The sequence below is a fragment of the Zeus faber genome (assembly GCF_960531495.2).
Source record: "Zeus faber genome assembly, chromosome: 17".
NCBI lineage: Eukaryota > Metazoa > Chordata > Actinopteri > Zeiformes > Zeidae > Zeus > Zeus faber.
Genome location: NC_137204.1, coordinates 4,022,978 through 4,044,327, shown reverse-complemented (window position 1 = coordinate 4,044,327; position 21,350 = coordinate 4,022,978). Strand labels below are relative to the sequence as shown.

At 38.4% G+C, this 21,350-nt stretch overlaps 1 protein-coding gene across 1 annotated transcript in view; it reads left to right on the top strand.

Moving 5' to 3' along the window:
* The window catches only part of tln1 (talin 1), a 172,781-nt gene extending 154,641 nt beyond the window's left edge, over positions 1–18,140 (top strand). The window contains exons 50-56 of the mRNA XM_080017830.1: positions 1,769–1,874; positions 3,278–3,402; positions 3,615–3,740; positions 3,856–3,918; positions 4,002–4,184; positions 15,796–15,921; positions 16,122–18,140. Coding sequence (XP_079873956.1) covers positions 1,769–1,874; positions 3,278–3,402; positions 3,615–3,740; positions 3,856–3,918; positions 4,002–4,184; positions 15,796–15,921; positions 16,122–16,256 — 864 coding nt within the window. The 3' untranslated portion in view covers positions 16,257–18,140. The remainder of the gene's footprint in view (positions 1–1,768; positions 1,875–3,277; positions 3,403–3,614; positions 3,741–3,855; positions 3,919–4,001; positions 4,185–15,795; positions 15,922–16,121) is intronic.
* Positions 18,141–21,350: the final 3,210 nt, after the last annotated feature.

Here is a 21,350-nt window from a genome sequence, read left to right as displayed (position 1 = left end):
AATAACTCATGTGGAAACAGTTGTGTTCTAAAACATGCAATGAAGCATTCTAAAGGTATGTGCTTTCAAAGATTTATGGCTTAGCTCTGTTATACTTGAGATAACGGTGACAAAGAGAAAGGGGTGAGATAAAGAGAGAGAAGCTTTGGTGTGTGTGTGGGTGTGTTTGAGCAAAGGAGAAAACTAAGGTAAAGGAGTAAACTACACAGAGGGAAGTGAGAAATTTCCTTTTCCTTCATTAAACATCGCCTCTCTTGGGGAAATGATGTGTAATGGATGTCCATCTACAGATTCAAAGTGTTGTCCTTTACCATGCCCTGGTGTTTCACACCACATCACATCAACAGAAAAGGAGTTGGAGGGTTTCACAACCAACTGCCCCCTTGCGGGGTCACTCAGAGGTTTCCTATCTTGTGAGGATCACCTTAGCAGGTGCTGCCAGGATGTGGGAGAGCGTCCTTCTGACAGTTTAACGTTATAGGCTTAAAACAAAAATGCCGATGGTCTGTTTCTAACACAAAAGCCTGGTGTTGTGGGCCCCACTGTAATAAACATTGTTCCGTCTGATGACCTCAGTCCAGTTTACAGTGCAGGGTCCTGGACAGTCATTGCACTGCTGCCTCACAGCAAGAAGGTCCTGGGTTTGATTCCCGCCTGGGACGCTGTTGGCACCGCACTCCGGAGGGTATCTCCTGATTAGGGGCCTTTCTGTGTGGAGTTTGCATGTTCTCCCCGTGCTCACATGGGGTTTCCTCCATACTGTATAACATCATAAGAACCCCCACTAAAAACATGCACAACAAACATCGTTTGACCAGTGATGGACATGGAAGTTGGTCCCAGGGCGCTGTATTGTTAGCTGCCCACCGCTCCTGGCCTGCCCCCCGAGGAAGGACAAGGGATGATGGGATAAATGCGGGAAAGACATTTAACGGCATGCGTGTGTATGTGTGTATTGGCCGTAGCTGCACGTAATGCGACTGTTTGTGACAATAAAGACAAGCTAGGCTTGTCCTGTTTAATTTTAAAGACTGTACGCTACAGCAGTCTACAGTATAGTTCTACCGTTGACACCCACACACACACAGAAAGAAACACACAGTAGAATACATTTTTAAATACTTACATTTCCCTCATCTGCAGTCATGTCGGGGACAGTGGGTTTTAATTCCCCATTTTATTTATTTTTTAATTGTGGTAGTCTCGCACTCCAGACATCGGTGGAGTAACTCAGATGGGGCTGTTTCTTATTCTACTGAAGTGACGTATATTAGGGCAGCAAAGCTAAACAGCTCGTTTCAGGACATGTTCTTTGAAACAGACAGCTCACCAAAAACTGACAGAGTTGTCTTTTTTCCACAGTTTGTGTGTCACTAGGCCCATCAGAGGCCCAAATGTATGTGCACAAGGACTGAAAAAGTTAGTTTTGCATAATAGGTCCCTTTTAACATACATTGAGAGAGAAGTCCTTTTACTCCTTACTTACGATGCGTGCTGCAATAAGTTTTGTGTATCCTTTTTGAAAGCATGTTCCATCAAAACACGATGAAAGAATAGCATAACGGATCATTTCACGGAATAAAACTGACCCAAATAACTCACCCAGACACACCCAAAACATTAGATATATTATAATATGTACTTTTCCTATTGAATCCCCTGCAATATTGCCGTCAGCCCCTGGTTGAGACTGATCTGCATTTGAAATTGTTGTAGTTTGAGACCCAAGCATTGTAACTGTAATCACTCCCGATCCCCCACCCAATAGATTATCCCGAAACCCACCCATGAGCTGAAGCAACACCTGGCGAACTACTCGAAGCGCGTGGCCGGCTCTGTTACTGAGCTCATCCAAGCTGCTGAGGCCATGAAAGGTACCCCAATCTTTGACCTTTTTACTGTTTACAGGTACTAGCTCTACTGAAGTTTTTTAACTGCTATGGAAAGATATCCCATAGGAATGAACACACCAACATTTTAAAACGATGATAAATGGTGGAGACTTGCTATTAGGTGAGGTGAAAATGTGTTGTAAAGGGCTTAACCTTATTACTTAATTGTGGTGCTGTAATTCGCTCTTTAAAACACTTTTGTGACGTTTCTCTGATATCGTAAAAACTGGAAAATAAATACCCTGTTGTTTTGTTTTTTGACCACAATGCACACAGGTTATAAACATGTGGTAATTCAGTTCTGCTGACCATGAACCTTAGTTTAAACTTCTACTACAAGCTATGCTACTTCTCTATTAACATTGTACTAATAAAAGGCCTTAAAATGTATTCAATTGTCTTAAATTCAAATAGGATGGGTCTTAAATGTTAAGTCAGTTCATCACCGCAGGAATTTCCGGTATGTGCGCATTTAGATCATTTCGGCGCAATGCCCCTATTTTCTCCCCCTCTATGCATTTAGATCACAAACGCAAGTCTGTAAAGTTAAACTAAGGCCTTGCTAACCATTCTCCTCGTTAGTTTATGGAAATGGAAAAATGCAAGTTTAACGACAAATGACAAACAACAATCTCTTCATCTTTTTTCTATCTTGCCATGGTTCAGAGAAGGTTAATGCAAATTTCATCGATGTGTCCAGTACCACAATCGTAACAGGTGCACACTAGGGTTTCCACGTTTAACGGTGTTAGACAGTTTTCGGGTGTACACCGATAACATTACTTGCCCACCACCCCCACCATTGTTTAATTTTTTATTATAGAAATAAAATCCATTTGGTTAATTTTCGCATATCAGCGCCAACGTTCATCAAATGAAAACAATTCTAATTTGTAAAATTCTAGGCGTGCTATCAATACTTAGTGGAACACTACAAAAGTGAAAGTGTCTGCTTGCGCATGCAGCAGAGTCGCAGCACAGTGTGGTTATCACAGGAGGAGAGGAGAGAAGGAGGGTATAGGAGACCTTAGATCGGGACCTGTCTCCCTTCATCCGTAATTAGCACCAGTGCATAACAGGGACACTCCACCCAACCCCCCCACCACCCAGTTGTAAAATGTCCGGTGGGTATTATTTGGTGGGGAAAATTTCTCACTGTGGCATCGCGAGTGCCCGCTAATAATGTTGGCTTAAGTGCAAGTGCAGACGGAATCAACTGTTCTATCTCCTGTCAAATTATGGAAACTTGCTATTTGAAATGTTTTGGTCATGTACTCTATGGATAAGGTACCTGTAGACAAAATGCAAATTGACATACTCCTTTAATATGATATGAATGACATTGAACACATCTCTAAAGTAGTATAAAATGTGTGGTTTTCCAGGTACAGAATGGGTGGACCCTGAGGATCCCACGGTCATTGCTGAGAATGAACTGCTTGGTGCTGCAGCCGCCATAGAGGCAGCTGCCAAAAAACTAGAGCAGCTCAGACCCAGGACCAAGCCGAAGGTGAGAGGGCTTTTTTCACCCATTCAGACTCCACTTTACCACTGCGTATATTGTCTATATTGTCTATTTATTGTGTCATTTCTAAATGTCTGCTTTTCTAAACCACTCTGCATAATTAAAATCAGTTGATGTAAGTGGAAGTTTATTTACAGTGCAGTTAACCCCTTCAATTACAAGCTGAAAATCATGAATTTTATTGTCTCCATAAACAGGAAGCCGACGAGAGCTTAAACTTTGAGGAGCAAATTCTGGAGGCTGCCAAGTCCATTGCCGCGGCAACCAGTGCCCTCGTCAAAGCTGCTTCAGCTGCACAAAGGGAATTGGTTGCCCAAGGAAAGGTGCGTCTACATCTGATCCATGATGAACGGATACAACGCACTGAAATGCAATCTGATTCCCACAAAAGTTGGATTTTGAGAAGGTATTTAGGCTCTTCTTCAACTGCTCAAACAGGTGGGCGCAATTCAAGCCAATGCAGTGGATGATGGACAGTGGTCCCAGGGTCTCATTTCGGCCGTGAGTATCATTCCCAGAAGCTCTCTATCTTTTTAAATCAACGCTGAAATATTGTCTGGTCAACACTCTCCTTCAAATCCCAGGCACGGATGGTAGCTGCAGCCACCAACAACCTGTGCGAAGCTGCCAACTCAGCAGTACAGGGCCACGCAAGCGAAGAGAAGCTGATATCGTCTGCTAAGCAAGTAGCAGCTTCCACAGCTCAGCTCTTGGTGGCCTGCAAGGTCAAGGCTGACCAGGACTCGCAAACCATGAAGAGGCTACAGGTAGGTGTTATGCCGGGATCAGACTACGCAAATTCAGCCTGATTTTGACCCGAATTTCCAGCGTCAGGCCCAAATATGAACGTCAGTAACAACGAACGGGCATCATTACCCTGTGTAGTGTTAAAAAATCTACAACTTTTCAACTAATCAACGCTCCACGCCACCCAGGACAAACAAAAGTCTAGCATGTCAGAATTTTTTGTATTTTCCTGCTTAGTCCTACGACGCAGAGTGCTCTCTGGTGCACATACCTGTATGTAAACATGGCAAAGAGAAAGAGGGATGCGGATGTTGCATTGCACCCGTGAAGGTCTGATGGCATCATTCTGCATAATATTTTGCCATGTGCTCTGGGAGCGTCCGGGGACAGGGGCCCTGTCCCAGCTCTGTCGGAGGGAGTCCAGGAGCTGAAACCACTTGAATTAAATAATTCTTGGGCAAATTCCGTTCACAATTCCAGCCAAACTGAATTCTGACTCTCGTTCATCGTTCACTGGAAGTTCTCCCTCACTGAATCAAACGAACAGTCAAAAAAATGTGGTGACTCTTTAAACTTGAACTTGTTCTGATGAACACATAGCCGGAACTGATCAATTGGTACAGCCTTGCAATTTTGATCTTGCAAGACAAGAGCTAATTTTCATTATTAAAATGTTTTAAAGTGAAGTTTGAAACATTTTTACGGAAAACTTGGCGAGCTCTCACAGCACAGTGTTGGAAAACCACTAGGCCAAACCACTGTGTCGTTATTTTTCTGGATTGTGTATACAGAATTAATTTCAGCCTAAAAGGCTTAAAAAAATATAACATAATAATAATAATAATAATAATAATAATAATAATAATAATAACAAAGAAGTGCAAGTCTTTGTTTTCTGCCTTCCTAACAATCCAGGGTGGAGGAAAGTATTTAAAGTTATTCAAATATTTTGTTTTTGTCACACAATGTGGGTGTGGCTATGCGTCAAATTTTATGTTCCAAAAAAACTGTTTTTGTGATTTTGGGCACTTTTTATGCGTTGTACTTTCGCAAACTCCTCCTAGTGGATTTATCGTATCGACTTCTAACTTGGCGAGTGTCTACAAGACACCTTATGGATTAAAAGTTATTCAAAGATTTTGTTTTCGTCATGCAATGTGGGCGTGGCACGCGTTGAATTTCATCTTTGAAAAAACACTCTGTTTATGTGAGTTTTGGGGTCTTAAGTATCTCAAAAACTCACAAAACTTTGCACACTCGTCAGTCCCATGTGTCATTTGATATTATATGGGTCCCGTGCATGGGAGTGTCAAAATTGCCACCTCTGCCCCCTCAAAAAAAAAAAAAAAAAAATCAAACATTCACTTTTTTCAACAAAAACTCACAAAATTTGGTGTACTGCCACCATGATGGAAACCCAACAGGAAGCCATTGGATTAAAGGTGCAATTTTAGTCACTTTTTCATAATTTTTATGCTTTGTATTTTTGTGGACTTCTTCTAGCCAATATTTCGGATCCCACCGACACTTGCACTTCGAGGACCCGGTCATCGCTGCTTGTAGCTTTCATTATTATTATTATTATTGCTTATGTTTGGCAGTCTTAACATTATATTTTATGTCTGCATTTCCACCGTGCATGACCAATACTCTTGCAGCACACAGAATGCAGCATTTTGAAGTATATGTTATAATATTATTATTATTTTAATTTTATTTTATTTGGTAGTGAATGTAGAAAACCAGGACATTTTTGTGTTTTACAGATACTATGTCTGGTTACATGGTGGTGGTGACATTGAAGTCATGTGACCGTGGTGTGGTGTAGTTCATTTATAGCCTTTTTTCTTCTGGCAATTGCATTTCAAAAATCATAAAAGTGGTGTTTGTGAATATTATCTTGCTGAACAATGAACAATGCTCAATTCAATTCAGACACTCGGTTCTCTACAACCAGCCAAGGCTCTCAAAATGTGAGCTTACAAGGTGCGTTCTCATGGGAATATTCAGAACAATCCTTATGAATTTATTTTGAGAAATCTGAAGCCTATTTTTTAAGAACTTAGTAATGCCATTGTACCATGGACAGCAAGCACAATCAAAATGGGGTTGGCTCAGAGCTACAGCTAGTGTAACCATTGCTCTCCTATCTAAAAACCTTGAAATTCTAGCCAAAAAGCAGAGAGATTTAGAGATTCTCTCTTTTGGCTTTATCTCTATGTATTTGATTGATCTTAGTTAGCACCTTTTGGGCCTGACTTTCCACTGAGAAATTACTATCCAAAGTACAGTAGCAATAATAAACAGAGGCCTTAGCTGAAAGGGGCACTAAGGGGTCTGTTTTTTTTTCAATTCTGGATCTAAAGAGAATTGATTTGATTTTCCCTAAATGGAGTGACAACCTATTTTCAGACATCCACCTGCTAACATTTAGTAATTCAGCACTCTGAGAACTTTCTACTATACTATTATTTTCATGTGAGGCCAGTAAAGCAGAGTCATCAGCATATAAAAACAGCTCAGATGAACATGCTGACCTAAGATCATTAATCTATTAAAGGGAAAAAAAGAGGACCAAGGACATTTCCTTAAGGAACCCTACAATCTATAGACCTAGACAACCACAATCTACTAGTTGTTTTCTACCACTCAGATAAGAGCTAATCCATTGGACTGTAGCCTCATTAAAACCCATAGCTTTCAGTTTGGATAGCAAGATACCATGATCAACTGTGTCAAATGCCTTCTGTAGGTCCAACATTGCCAGACCACAGAATTTCCCAACATCTACCGCTCTCCTTATATGGTCAGTTAAATATAGGAGATGTGTTGGTGTAGGGACTTGCAAAATCCATGGAGGAGATTAAGTGAAGTCGGTTATTGATCAATTCGATCGTGAATTACTTTTTTCAATGATCTTTGACAAAACACAGAATCAAAGAATCTGATCTGAAAGAATCTGTAATTTACTTGGTCTAATTTACATCCCTTCTTAAAAATAATAACTCTAATAATATCACTAGCAAGTTTCAAATCATTTGGAAATGTTCCTAGTTTGATAGACAGATTAGCAATATGGGTGATATATGGAGTAATAAACTCATTCGCATCTCTTAGGAACCTAGATTGAATATTGTCCAAGCCTGTGCCTTTAGAGCAGTTCAGATAAGATAACTTCTCAAGTACAACTGTCTTAAAAGAGAAGCCATGAGGTTCCCTCCGAACTTAGAATACTACTGGCAAACACAACTCCACCCATATTGTCCAAACTGTCCTGGAAGGTTTGCAACCAGCCCACTGGCCACTTGTGCGAAGAAATTGTTGAAACTCTCTGCCACCTCACTCTTCTTGGATGAAAACTTATTCCTAATATTTAAATGCAGGATTTGTTTTTTAGCCTACTACTAAAGCCAAGTTGTTCAAGAGACGAGATAACTTACTTGAATCATTTCTATATTCAGAAATGTTCTAATTGAAGTATGAATTTTTTTAACCATTTATCAATCTGCGAACTTCATTCCTTGATCTTTTGTAATATGCCCAACTTTGCACTTCTTTGATTTTCCTGTAATAACAAAATTGTTAATTCCTTGCCTTTATTGCTCCCAGAATGGTATAATTTATCCAGGGTTCAGTCCTCTGTTTTATCAGTACAATCCTTCTCTGGGCTAGTTTATCAAAAGCTTCTAAAAACGTACATTTGAAAAGATTCCAACAGTCCTCAGCATCTGAGCTTTGTGACACAGGAGTCAAATTTCGTTCTCATAGTCAGTCAACAAATTCCTGTTTATTGTAATTCTTTAGAGACCTAATTCTTACGGAGATATGGCAGCTAAACACAGTTTCCACTTGTTTGTACAGAATATGATGGAATGGTCACATAACCCATTATTGAAAACCCCACTTTTAGCGATCCCTGTCCTGTCTGATACTGTCTGATATAAAAGAAGGTCAGTCACAGTTTGAATGGAAATGCAAATTCTCTTCAATCATAAGAGATGACAGAAGTTCATGAGAGACATGTATCCCAAAAGTTCAGTTTTCAGAATATCAGTGTTAATCATCATCTCTGTTATCATCTGTTATCATCACCTCTGATGTGTTAAAATCCATAAAATTAGAGTAAACCGCTTCCATAAGCTCATAAAAGTAATATATTTCAATTTCAGCATCCTTAATTTAAGTGTCCAGCTACATTTCTGTAAAACATAAAAGTCCCATCTTATTGTTTGTGTACAGCAGTCGAATCTCACTTATCTTCGGAAGAAGCCTCCTGATGTTTAAATGTACTAGGTGAAGACCTCTTGAAGAGAAAAATATATCCACGCTAGATGTGATTATCCGGATTACTGGCCTCCACATGAATCTGTGCCATGGGCACCTGTACTCCCTGCGCTCCTTGACGTTCACCCCAGGCATGTCAATTTGGCCAGGTTCCGTTGTCCACGATGTAAATCTGAGGCTTTGGTCCAGGGCACTGATGTGTATCACCTGTTAATAATAGGCAAATTGATATGATTAAATCACCACTGTTGACTTGCTGTTGAGTTTAAAGTCACGCTTTGCTGGTTAGGAAGGTGTCCAGAAAGGTGTTTTTTCCATATCCAAATTGCGTAATTATTTTAGACAAAATCAAATGGTATAAATTTATTTTTCTCCAAACAATTCTTCTGGCCAAAAAATTAAACACCATAAATAAAAAATGCAGGGCTGCAAAACTTGCCAGCTGCTAACTTAGTCCAGTCCTACTTCCACCATGTTGAAAGGCTCACGTGCCGTGTTTCTCCCCGCACACAGTGCATGCTCTCTCCCCGGAGACGGTGCATATTCACTCCCCAGACATGCAAAACACAGGGACCAAAGAAACTCTCCTGACTTGTTGCGGCGCCAAGCTGGTCCTGGATCTTCCAGCCCAGTCACTGGGGTGATGATCCAGACGCAACCGGCCAGCAGCTCACCTGGCCCAGTTCACACCTCTGCTGTCCTCCCAGTAACAGTTCAACCCAGGTTCTCCGTGGACAGTCCGTTTGTCAACCTTTGCTGCAGTCCCTCTGCAATTCCCAGGATCATCCCAATGTTGGTTTTGTGTTATGTCATGGTAATTCCAATTATTAGAATACTAACAGCCTAGGGAGTTATGCCAAAAGTTTACAACCTATTTAAGAGGTAAAAAATATTCACCAAGTTCTAGTGGTGTAACAACGTAAGGATCGCCCCCCCACCATGGTTTGGCACGCATGTGAACCGTGGATATATTGCAAAATGTAACCATCATAGTGAAGTACAGTTTTACTGCCGCTGTTACTTTTTGAAGTAACTAGGGCATGCCCGTTCAAAATGTAAGAGTTTCTAAGACATTTTAATGGCACAGTTGAACAAAATTCAGTCCTGTGTTCCACAATGGAAGATGAAGCTGCTGGTGAAAGTCATACAACGGGCAAAGACACTCTCTGACTCAGTTGGAGAGCCCTGAAGCCCCACCCTCCTCTGGCTCGCTGTTCACTGTTTATTGAAAGTTTATTATTTAACTAGTGCATGCCTGTCAAAGTTTATTTATTAACTTATTAATTTAAAAGTTTATGAATTAACTAGCAAATTTAATACTTTCTAAGATATTTTAATGGTGCCCATTCAACATGTTATACATTTAAATGACATTTTACTGCATATATGTATGACCGTATGTAGTATATGTATGTGACATATAATCTCTTGAACTTAATGTCACAGTTTAAGAAAATGTGAATTATTCAGTCCTGTGTCCTGCATGCCTGTTCAAAACAGCACAGTTGTAAATGGCACAAAATGTAAGGACAACTTTGAAATAAAAAATAAGCATCAAATGTGAAAATATAGGCATATTACAACTTCAGTTTTGTACTTTGTAATTTTCTTCAGTCAATGATTTAGTCGTGTTTATGTGGACCGCCAGGCGCTCGCTGCACGGGGGACTGCTCCTCTTGTTTGTGTGTGCATGACAAAGGTCACACTCCCTGTGCTCAGCTGGCATGCATCTCGTGCTTCAAATATTGGATGATGTCACAAATCACCCCAGCTGCACAGAGCGGCTCGCTGTTTGCTTGTTTATTCAAAATGTATTAATATTACACGTGCCGCGTATCCAAATTGCAGCAAATTCGACACTGCACTGTACCTGCATTCGACACTTGGGTGTCGAAGTAGATCGGATGAACAGTTGTCAAGATAATCGAAGGACATATACATACAACATTACATACAGAGATTCCTAGAATCATAGCTAGATATTACACGTGCCGTGTGTCCAAATTGCACCAAATTCAACACTGCACGTCCTTGGTTCCCAAGAAATAAACCAGCCAAGTGTGAAGTAGATCGGATCAACGGTTGTCGAGATAATCAAGGACAGACAGACAGATTCCTGTCTCTATAGTTTGATTAGATAATTCCCTAAATCTCAATGCAGAGTTGTAGTGAAAAGAAGATAGACGACAAAACAGATTCTCTGTTTTACTATGAAATTATTGGTTTACAGTACGTTGCACTATTTTGCTGCTACTTTATGACATTCATGACATTATGTCATGAATAAACTCTGGTGACAGCAGCAGCCGATGTGTGTTTGTGCATCCACCATATTGGAGCGGCCAATATCCGCTATGTCCTTGAGCAAGACACTTAACCCCTAATTGCTCCTGATGGCTGCGTCCGTCGGTGTTTGAATAATTGTAAGTCGCTTTGGATAAAAGCGTCTGATAAATGACTAAATGTAAAAATGTAAAATATCCAAATACAATGTGTATTTAGAGATGCAGACTTCTCTACAAAATCGTCTGTAATTTGCTTAATTCTGAACTCATTTTCATGAAATTTGGTTTGTTGTAAACATAAGAAATTGAACATGAAACTGGTTACTTATTGGAATATTGCAAATTGAGTTGCTGGGGGCGAATCAAATCATATTTTTTAATTCACTAGAATGTTCAAAGGAAGATGGTCATCATCATCATCATCATGTGTGCCTCATACAGTATTGCACTTTAATTTAACAATTGAGTATTGAATATTTGATATATTTTAAATAATATTTTATATTGTTTATTTATTTAAACACTGGACACCTTGAATGTTGTTTTAATTGAAGACCATGGGCAAAACTTACAAATAAAATAATTTGACATATACTTGCTTCAAGTCTTTCACAGAATATATGGAAAGCAAAGTATTGTATTTTATTATATTTGTCTCCCCCTTTTTTCTGATCCGAAAAATGATCCGATCCTTGACTGAAAACCATGATAAAAGTTGAACCATGAGTTTTGTGATCCATTGCATCTTTACCAAGTTCACAAATATATACATTCCAAATTTTAAAATATAAGTAAATGGTAAAAATAAAATATAAATGGTGCGATTAAGTTGTAAATTAAAGTTTTGTTAGCGACTGAAGGCTTGGGATGCCTTCATTCAGAGAAAAATTACAGAGAAAATAGTATAAATAGCATGGACTTTATGGTCTTGTATAGTGTCTAACCAAAGGACTGCCTCCCACTGAGTCAAAAGTACAGTATGTACGAGTTTGTCTTCCCAACCCCTCCGCTTGAAATATATATTTAAGGCCCCACGTTGACAAGTTTTTTGCACACCAACCAGATTAGGCCATCTCAAATTCTCCAATTCAATCAGCAGGGACTTATCTCCTCCACTTATGAGCGCTGCAGCTGTCACTGGGGTAATTCCCATATATTCATGCCCTCCAGTATCCACGAAAACAACATACCTTTGGAAATGCTTTCGTCCATCACTGGAAATGTCACTTAATGTCACAAAACCTAAGGATTAATCACGCAGGTATTTTGGTCTCATGCCCTCATCAAGATAGTAAGAGCATTTAACGCTGGTTAATAAATATTGCCAAGAGAGGAGAGGTGTCACAAGGCTGGATTATTTCATAATTATTACGGGAGGGAAAACTTATCTATTACTATATAACTAACCAATATATATATATATATGATTATTTCATAGATCACTTTCAAATGCTTCCTTAGAATTGTTAAGAGTAGTGTTTTTTATACCATACCCATTAACTTCCAATGAAATGTTTTCTCACTTACTTATTTGCTGTCCCAAGCCCATGTTCATCACAACATTTAGTGGTCACACCTTTTCCTAGTGCGAAATACAGAGCACCGAGTACATTATTGATGACAGGAAGTCGGGAATGCCATTGGGTTCCTTCACTGCAACTCAAATCCGATTTATATATATATAGCATGTTATCACAGTTACAGTCTCAAGGTCCTTACAGGTTGTCGTTAAGGAGATAATCTGATGATGTCCTCGGGTAGACAAGAAAAGAGACAGTCAAACAGCCAATTAATTTTCCTTCTTGTGAGTCTTTTATTCTGCATTTTCATTTATATTTATGGAAAGGAAAGGTTCACCTTTTTTTTTTTTTTAACCCTGCCCTCATTACAACCTCGCTCAACACTTTACTAATGACAAACGTACTGCTCTATTGCAGCTTCTCACTGTGCTTAAATGCTTTTGACATATTTGCAAAATTTAAGAGGTTAACTTCCATTGACTGAAACCCTGAACTAAAACACGATCGGCAAACATGTTAAAAATGCTTCTTAAAAAAGATACTTTGGCTTGGTACCTCACAGTCCCCCTCGCAAACGGCCACATGTAATAACCTAGGAATGGTGCCATCGTGCAATTTTAGATACCCATATCAAGTTGATGTTTAGCAACAAAACATGACCGTTTAAAAACAAAAAAAAAAACAAAGGATTGTTTTTTTTCTTCTCGTTCAGGTTTATATTCACTCCCACGTGCAGCTAATGTTAAAGCACTGTTACTCCAAATTACATAAAACAATAAAGCAGTTCTGCCACTGATTTGCAACATTGCAATTCTTAAGCATTAACATAGCGAGTCTTAAATGGTATTAAGAAAATTATGAATGATCAATTTTTCTATCATTTTTCAATATGTATATTGTCATATCGCAAAGTCCTAATTCTGTTGAAGTCGGAACTCGGATAAGAAAAATCCTACCTCCTAGTTGAACCAAAGAGAAAACTAACCAAAAGTGTTTTTGAACATGTTTTGAATAACAGTAATATCACATTTTAATGTAAAACTACTTTTTGCAATTTCAACAGTCCATCCAAAGCGTAAAGTTGACTACAATAGGTAGTGGCGTAACTTCCGTTTTTTCTCTTACATTTGTGCTGATAGAGATGAGAGATCTACATAATTTGCAACTGTGCTAAAGAGTCGATAAAACCTGATAAAATGCACGGGGTGCGACCATTTTTTTCTCTTTCAGTATAACATACACGCAGAGGCCACTTTATTACACCTTATGCCGTACACCTTTCCCTTGCTAAACAGCACCTCTGAATGCAGTGTATGGGCTACAGCAGCCACGCCAGGTTCCACACCTGTCAGATAAGAATAGGAAAGTGAGGTTCCAGTGGGCACAGGCTCACCAAACCCAACAGTGGAAGACTGGGAAAAACTATACCCGGTCTGACGAGTCTCAATTCCAATCTCCATCCAATAGAGCTTTGGTGTGTTGTGGAATGGGAGAGTCCGGGCAGCATGAATGACTGTGTTATGCTATCATGTCATCATGGACCAGAATCGATTCACTGAGTTTCTAAATACGGTCTGACTATACTTTTCTCTTTCTAGGTGGTTTATGATGGCATGGGATTCTGTTTTCTGCTGTAAGAGACATTGCATGAGTGTCTGAAAATGCTAATTTCCCTGGAAAAGCTCTAATGTGCACCAATTTAATCTTCAAGTTGCGCCGTTTTGAATGGAATCGAGATTGTCTATCCACCCTTTTGCAAGTAGCTAGAACAAGTTTCTTGTTCAAATTTTCTTAACTGCCGGGACATACTTCTTTATTTCAGGGGAACGCAGAATAACTGCAGTGGGGAAATTTATCTCTGTGTGGGACTGTGAGTTTCTCATTATTAAACCCATCTCTATTGAACTATTCCCAGTTCACAATGTTACTTTGAAATGGAAACACAAAATATCAACTGTTCTTTCCTCTCCTCCTCCTCAAAAAAAACCTGAAGCTTGTAAGCATGATTTTTCTCTTTTTTATTAACTTATCTCTTATCTTCATATAGCTTATCTTATCTCTTGTCTCATGTTATCTTAACCTTTGATAGATAACATTAAACATAAGGTAAAAGTATCGTATGTCATACATCTCATTTCTTGCGATGTTTAAGAAGCTGTGCCTTCTCGTGGTAACTGTCGGTAGGAGGATTACCACAGCAGCAGTTTGGCATCTTGCATTAGGGAGCAGCTGTTGCAGCTCTAAAGAGATCCTGGATGGGATTGTTCCAGGTCAGGGCCAGGCAGTAACAGTAACCTTCCCACTAAAGATTGATAGCAACAGGGGGAATTCACTTTTGGCTGCCCGGCTCTGCATTTTGTTGAGCCCGGTGCTATATAAGAAATAGGGGGTTTCCAAATTAGAACAAATGTTTTGTTTTGAGGTACAGTCAGCAGCTGCACGTTGCATTTTTTAAAGGAATTTGTAGATACTGTGCATTTGGTTTATTTTTCCCTATTTACTAAAATGTCCTTTTCCCGGTGTTCCTGTTAGAACGTTGCATAAAAGCTGTCATTACGATGTTATTATTTCACTTTCAAATTGACAGTCTGTAGTCCAGTCACTTGGTGAGATTTGAGAAAATGTCTTCAGCTTTCTTTACAAAAAAGTAAATTCTGGGGATTACTTGTAAGTGAAAACATTTTTTAAAGACAAAAGCGGACCTTTGACTCTCTTCATTCCAATAATTAATTCCTTGTTTAGTAATAAAGTAATTTAATACATTTAGTGGACTGTTTTATGAGAGTTAAATTATTTGCATTCTATGGCTTTTTTTCCACTACCCTTTTTGTATCCAGTGAAATGTTAAAACCCCGCTGGCAGATAATTTTGTGATTTGTGTGAGATATGTTTTTTTTCTTTTCTAATGCAGTCCGATGGAGCAATATTTAAGTCTGATTAAATCTCCTTAAATTATTAACACTCACCTAACAGTCATACTTGTCTATGTTTAAGTTTGTTTTGAATAATTGTAATATCACATTTTATTTAAAGCAAATCTTTTCAATAACTGCATCATATGCAAAGCATAACAGCTGCAATAGATAGCCACATTTTCCCGTGACCTTTCTATTATCTTATTGGGGATATAGCCAAAAGAGCTGACTTGCGGAAGTGCTACAGACAAAAATCTGAAAAAATAAAATGCATGATTTGCAACCAATTCTTTATCTGAAAATAATGCAATATTAAGACTGTCTCACTACAATGTGAGCTTTCCGTTTTAACAAAGGGATGTTTTTTCATATCTTAAATGTGTTGGACTCAATTTGGTCACAGTGAGCAGATGCAGCGGACTGGTACATTTCTGAATAGTAAAAGCATTCCGCGAGGTTGTGCTATGGATTGGATATGCTATTGGTTGTGCTATAGATGTTATAAATGATGGAACCAAATGACATTTTAATTAAAGGGCTGGGTTTGGAAATCCTAGCCAACCTGTGGTTTGGACCTTAGTTTTTTTCCTTCCTGGCTCACTTAAATGGTCTCTGCGTTTGCAACAGGTGGCTGGAAACGCTGTGAAAAGAGCTTCTGACAACCTGGTGAAGGCGGCCCAAAAGGCGGCATTCGACGCGCAGGACGACCAGGCTGTCGTGGTGAAGAGCAAGATGGTGGGCGGTATTGCTCAGGTGAGAACGGAACAGACAGAACGAACCAACAAACGAACGTTGGCATAAGTTGGCCAGGTTCGTCACAAGAGGCAACAAGGAGAGACCACCTGAGGAACAAACGACACATTTGACCCCGAATATACTTTCCGATAAAAAAAAAAAAAATTTAATCGATCTTAAGACTTGACCTTGAGGTACTAACTCAAAATTTCTTGCAGATCATCGCAGCGCAGGAGGAAATGCTCCGGAAAGAAAGGGAGCTTGACGAGGCCCGGAAGAAGCTGGCCATGATACGACAGCAGCAGTACAAGTTCCTGCCATCCGAGTTGCGGGAGGATGGCCAAGAACAGTGAGCAAATAAAACTTATAGTAACATTTTTTTTTTTTTACCTTTGAAATACAGTTGACACATCATGTGCACAGGGCATTCGACTCGCCTAGCCGCTTTAAGACCAAAAGATGAAATTGGAACCAATATCATGCTTCAATTCACAAGCAAATATTTTAGTTTAATTTTAGTTTAATTTGCTTTTTCTTTTCCATACTTTCCACCGATCGTCATTTTCTTAATTGAAATGTCTGCGAGACTTTTCTTGTCCCTTGTCTCTTGAAGCCGTTTGCTTTAATGTGCTATTTACATATTTCAGGTTTGGTCTTTGTTCCGATACTGTTACTTCCTGCATTCACAACCCTCCCCCCACCCCCAGACCAATAAAGTACATCAGGGATCATTAGCAAAATCACGAAAGCACCCCCCACAAGGTGGTCAGTCTAACAGTGAGAATTTTTTGTGATAATGACCGGCTGGCTGCACATTATCACTCTATTGCACGTCTACTTACGAAATAAGACTAAATTGAGATGGAATTTTGATTTTAGAACTTAAGAGCTTCAGCAAAGAAATTGTCCACAGCAACGTAGCTAACACTGCAACAATGTAGCCAACTATTTGCCCTACCAAAAAAAACTTCCCCCTACATATGAATAACCTATTTACTGGTGAAATTGGACATACCCGCATAATCTCTTCAAGTCTTCCATTGTGGTTTCTATGTACTGTAGCATCACAAGAGCGTGTAGGCGAAGGGAGTGATGCGAGGGTCGTGAATCCAGTCGGACAAATGGTAAATAGTGTGGTAAATGTTGAAATCATTTATGGGTTATCGCCATGAAGTTGTACCTTTTTTATCTTCCAGTATCGGTAAATACAAAAATGAATCAATGTTTTCTTGAACTTATGACCAAGAGTTGTAATGATTTATTTCGTAATTAAAACCCTTACAGTGAAAAGGTTTTTTTTTTTGGGGGGGGGGACACTGATTGAGTTTAAATGTGTTAAAATTGTATCTTATGTTATGTCTGATTTCTTTGACTGAATTGAGTATAAGCAGGTGGTTTTAGACTAGATTTTTTTTTTTTTCCCCCAGAGATCTATTTGTATTTACAGAGGACAAAGTCATATACTTTATTGTATTCCAGCATGTCCATTGGTTTGTGGGTTATTGTGGTATGTTAAGGATTGAATTACCTAATAAAACAAATTTGAAATAAATGTTTAATTGACGTTAGGGGCAAGAATTGTATTGATTGATTTTGCAAGTAAGATCTTTCCAGGACAAAGCTTTTTTTTAATACACTTAGAATATGTTTGATTTATGTCTGAATAAACTATAAGCAGGTGTTTTTTGATTAGATTTTGCATACATCTATCGTAAATCAGTACAATCAAACAGTACAATCCAATATTTTTAGTTATATATAGGTAGGTGTGTGTGTGTGTGTGTGTGTGTGTGTGTGTATATATACATATATATATATATATATATATATATATATACATAAAAACATTTAGTGTTACTATCTTTATTTTGCCATATCAGATGGATGATACTCTGCAAATCCTTGTTTTACACAAAATATTTTTGTTCAACATATTAATCACAAGCTATTCTATTATTAGTATTTTATGCTTTAACTGTTCAATATTACCACTTGTAAGTGCACTTAATCATTGGTTAAATTCAGCAAATTGCCATATTTCTACACCATTATGATAAATGTTTGTTTTTGTTTTGGTTCTTTTGCATTTTGAGCATATTATAAACAGAGTACCTGGACAAATATGTATATTCTACAAGTCAGTGCATAATCATACGCAGTCATGAGAAGCGTCAAGATGTTTGTTTTGTTTCATTTACTTTTTACTTTAATATGAATAAAAAAAATCTACCGCTTTTTTGGCACAGTTCAAGGGATTTATTGAGTGATGACAATCCCCAAAAGATTGATGAAATATTCGGCGCAGTGTTTGACGTTATTTGAAAATACCTAAAACTACTTGCTAATTGCTAAATCAATAATTTAATATTATTCTCTTTTGATTGAAATTCAAACGTCATGTATGTATGGATATTTTACATATTCTTAAACATCGACAACAAACAAGATCTTCACCTCCCAACTTCATAGTCTTGGATTTGAAGGACTGAAATAGATTTGGATTTCAATAATTAACCCTTAAATTCTTGATTTAAGGGTTAAAATAAAAATATATCAGGAAATAGTGATATAATGTGATGAATTTCTGATATAATGATATTTCATTTTAACCAGTTAGAACCAATCTTGATATTAACAAACTGCATTTCTGAAATCAGGAATTGGCATTTCAACTTTATCCCATTGAAGTGAATGGGTGAACGGTTGTAATTCTCACTAGCTAAAATGTATTTCCTTATCAAGATTTTAATTTCTGACATCAAGAATTGAAATTTCAATTAGTTAACATATAATTTCTGATATCAGGGATTAGCATTCTAACTAGTTATCATTATTTTACAACTAGTAAGACAATGATATAAAAGAAAAAGGATTACGCTTAAACAGTTTGCCATCGATCCAGCTGGGATGATGTATCTAAACTATGGGAATTGATTATAGGCATGTATGGTTAAGCAGAAATGTCACAGTTAAATTAATTTAAGATAACTACAAACATTTAAGAATAAATATGCAGCATATCAAATTATATCATGTACAGTATAAAGGAAACGCATAGGAAAATAACTGAAAGCACAGCATATGAATCTGCACTTTCTTTAAATAGTTACACAACATCAGAGTTAAAAAGAGAATTGTTTATAGAACCAAGGAAACGGAGTAAAATAAAATAGCCTACTTCTAAAATAAAAACACATTGTTTGGCGCACCGATCACGGGCGACCCATCGCTGGCGGACTGTGGGCACAGTCAGCACCGTCGGAATGCTGGTGGGAGCCACGATTATTAAAAATTATTATCTTTATTAGGGGTGAAACGGATCACAAAACAGCGAGTGATGGATCAGATCATTTTTCAGATCAGCAAAAACAAAATAAGGAAGGCAAATATAACTTTGCTTTCCATTTATTCTGTAAAATACTTAAAGCAAGGAACCTTTGCCCATAGTCTTAAATGAAAACAACATTCAAGATGTTGAATGTTTAAATTAAGATTGAAAATATAAAATATTTAGTATTCAATTGTTAAATTAAAGTGCAATATGAGGCACGCATGATACCTTCTTTAAAAATGGTCGTGAATGTCTCATGTTTACAACAAACCAAATTTCATGAAAATCAGTTCAGAATTGAGCAAAATACAGTTGATTTTGTAATGAAGTCTGCATCTCTCAATACACATTGAATTTGGATCCTGACCATTTCAAAATTGCGGATGCGCATATTATTTGCTGCCGCTGAAACCAGAGCTCATTCAGACATGTTGTGAAGTAGCAGCAACATAGCTGTTTAAGTCCCGTAAACCAATCATGGCGCTTCAGAGTAAAACACAGCGTGCATCTATCTTGTCGTCCATCTAATTTTCACTGCAACTCTGCCAGTATCCAGTAAACCAGTATCATGTTAAATTTCTCACGTTTATAATACTATATTTCATGAAGATCGTTTGCGAATTAAGCGAGTTACAGTCGATTTGTAGAGAAGTCTACATCTCTCAATACACACCGTATTTATTTACTAGCGGCTCTTGACCGCTCCATTATGGCGGACGCTCAGATGCATAGCGGCGACATACACCAGCTCATTTACCGCATGTCGTAAAGTAGCAGCAACATAGTGGAAGTTCCATAAAGCAATCATTGCACTTCAGAGTAAAACACAACACGCATCCGTCTTGTCTATTTTCTTTTCACTTAAACTCTGCAACTTTGCATCAACATTTATGGAATTATTACTTTTAAAAATTAACAGCGGCAGTAAAACTATATTACACTTTGATGTTAAAATCTTAGTGAAATTAAAAAATGCAATTGATCCGTGGTTCACATGTGAGTCGAACCATGAGGGGCGACCTGTACGGATCACAGATCAACTACATTCCGTTACACCACTGTTTACAATGATATATTGAGGGGGACAACTGCCCCCCCCACTCCCGTAATTATTACATACATACAATAAATGTTGTTGTCTGATGTTTCTATGTTTATACAGGTATTCCTCACTTAACGACCTACCTGTTTAACGACCGTTCAGACTTACGACCAGCTCTCTGGCCAGTCTGTATTGAACGCTGCGTACAATACCGCGGTGTCTCAACGCCAAGCATTTCATCGCGCATCACCCTTTATATACTATACTATATACACTATATATACTATATACCCTGTATACATCTCATCGCATCACTGTTCTTAATCTTGTTCCCGTAGTCTGTCAGTATTCAGTACACTAGCTTTCGCAATTGCCACGGCCCCTTTACGTGAAATAACACAGGTCCTCGCTTATCGACCAATTAGCTTTATGACCTGCTCCTATAAGCAGAACTTGGTCGTTTAGTGAGGAGTACCTGGATTTTCCATGTACATGTTATTGTTCTATGTTTATTTGTCTCAGCCATGGTGATTCCCGCCTCTTGAGGTAGTTATGACAATTAGTTGTTTATAGACCAAAACATGTTAAAATCGTTCTCCAAAAATGGGGATTGGTGTAACAAAAGCTGTGCTCTTGTCATCCCACAGGTTGTCCGCAGGACAGAGTTATTGCAGCAGTACTTGATGATTAAAGAATTGGCATTGCAGGTTGAGAAGTTGCAGTTGGAGTTCTATTTGCAGATTGACTCTGTCCTCGATGCAATGGCATAAAAAGCTCTGTGTTGTATGCCAAGCATGTTAAAAGAACAGGTAAAAAAAAAAAGAAATGTCACCAAATCCATATGAATGTGAAATTATATAAATTTGTGTTTTAATTATCCATTTTTAGTCAAAATCCTAGTGAGAGAAGTCCCTTTAGCCTTTTCTCTATAACAAGTACGTGAAGACTTGCGGACTTGGTAGTTCAGACTTGGCAAGTTCGACTCGCAGGTGGTCATTCTGGGAAATACATTCTGGGATACTTGGCTGTCCCAAGTCCACACAAGTCACCACCGATGCATCCTTGATAAAATGG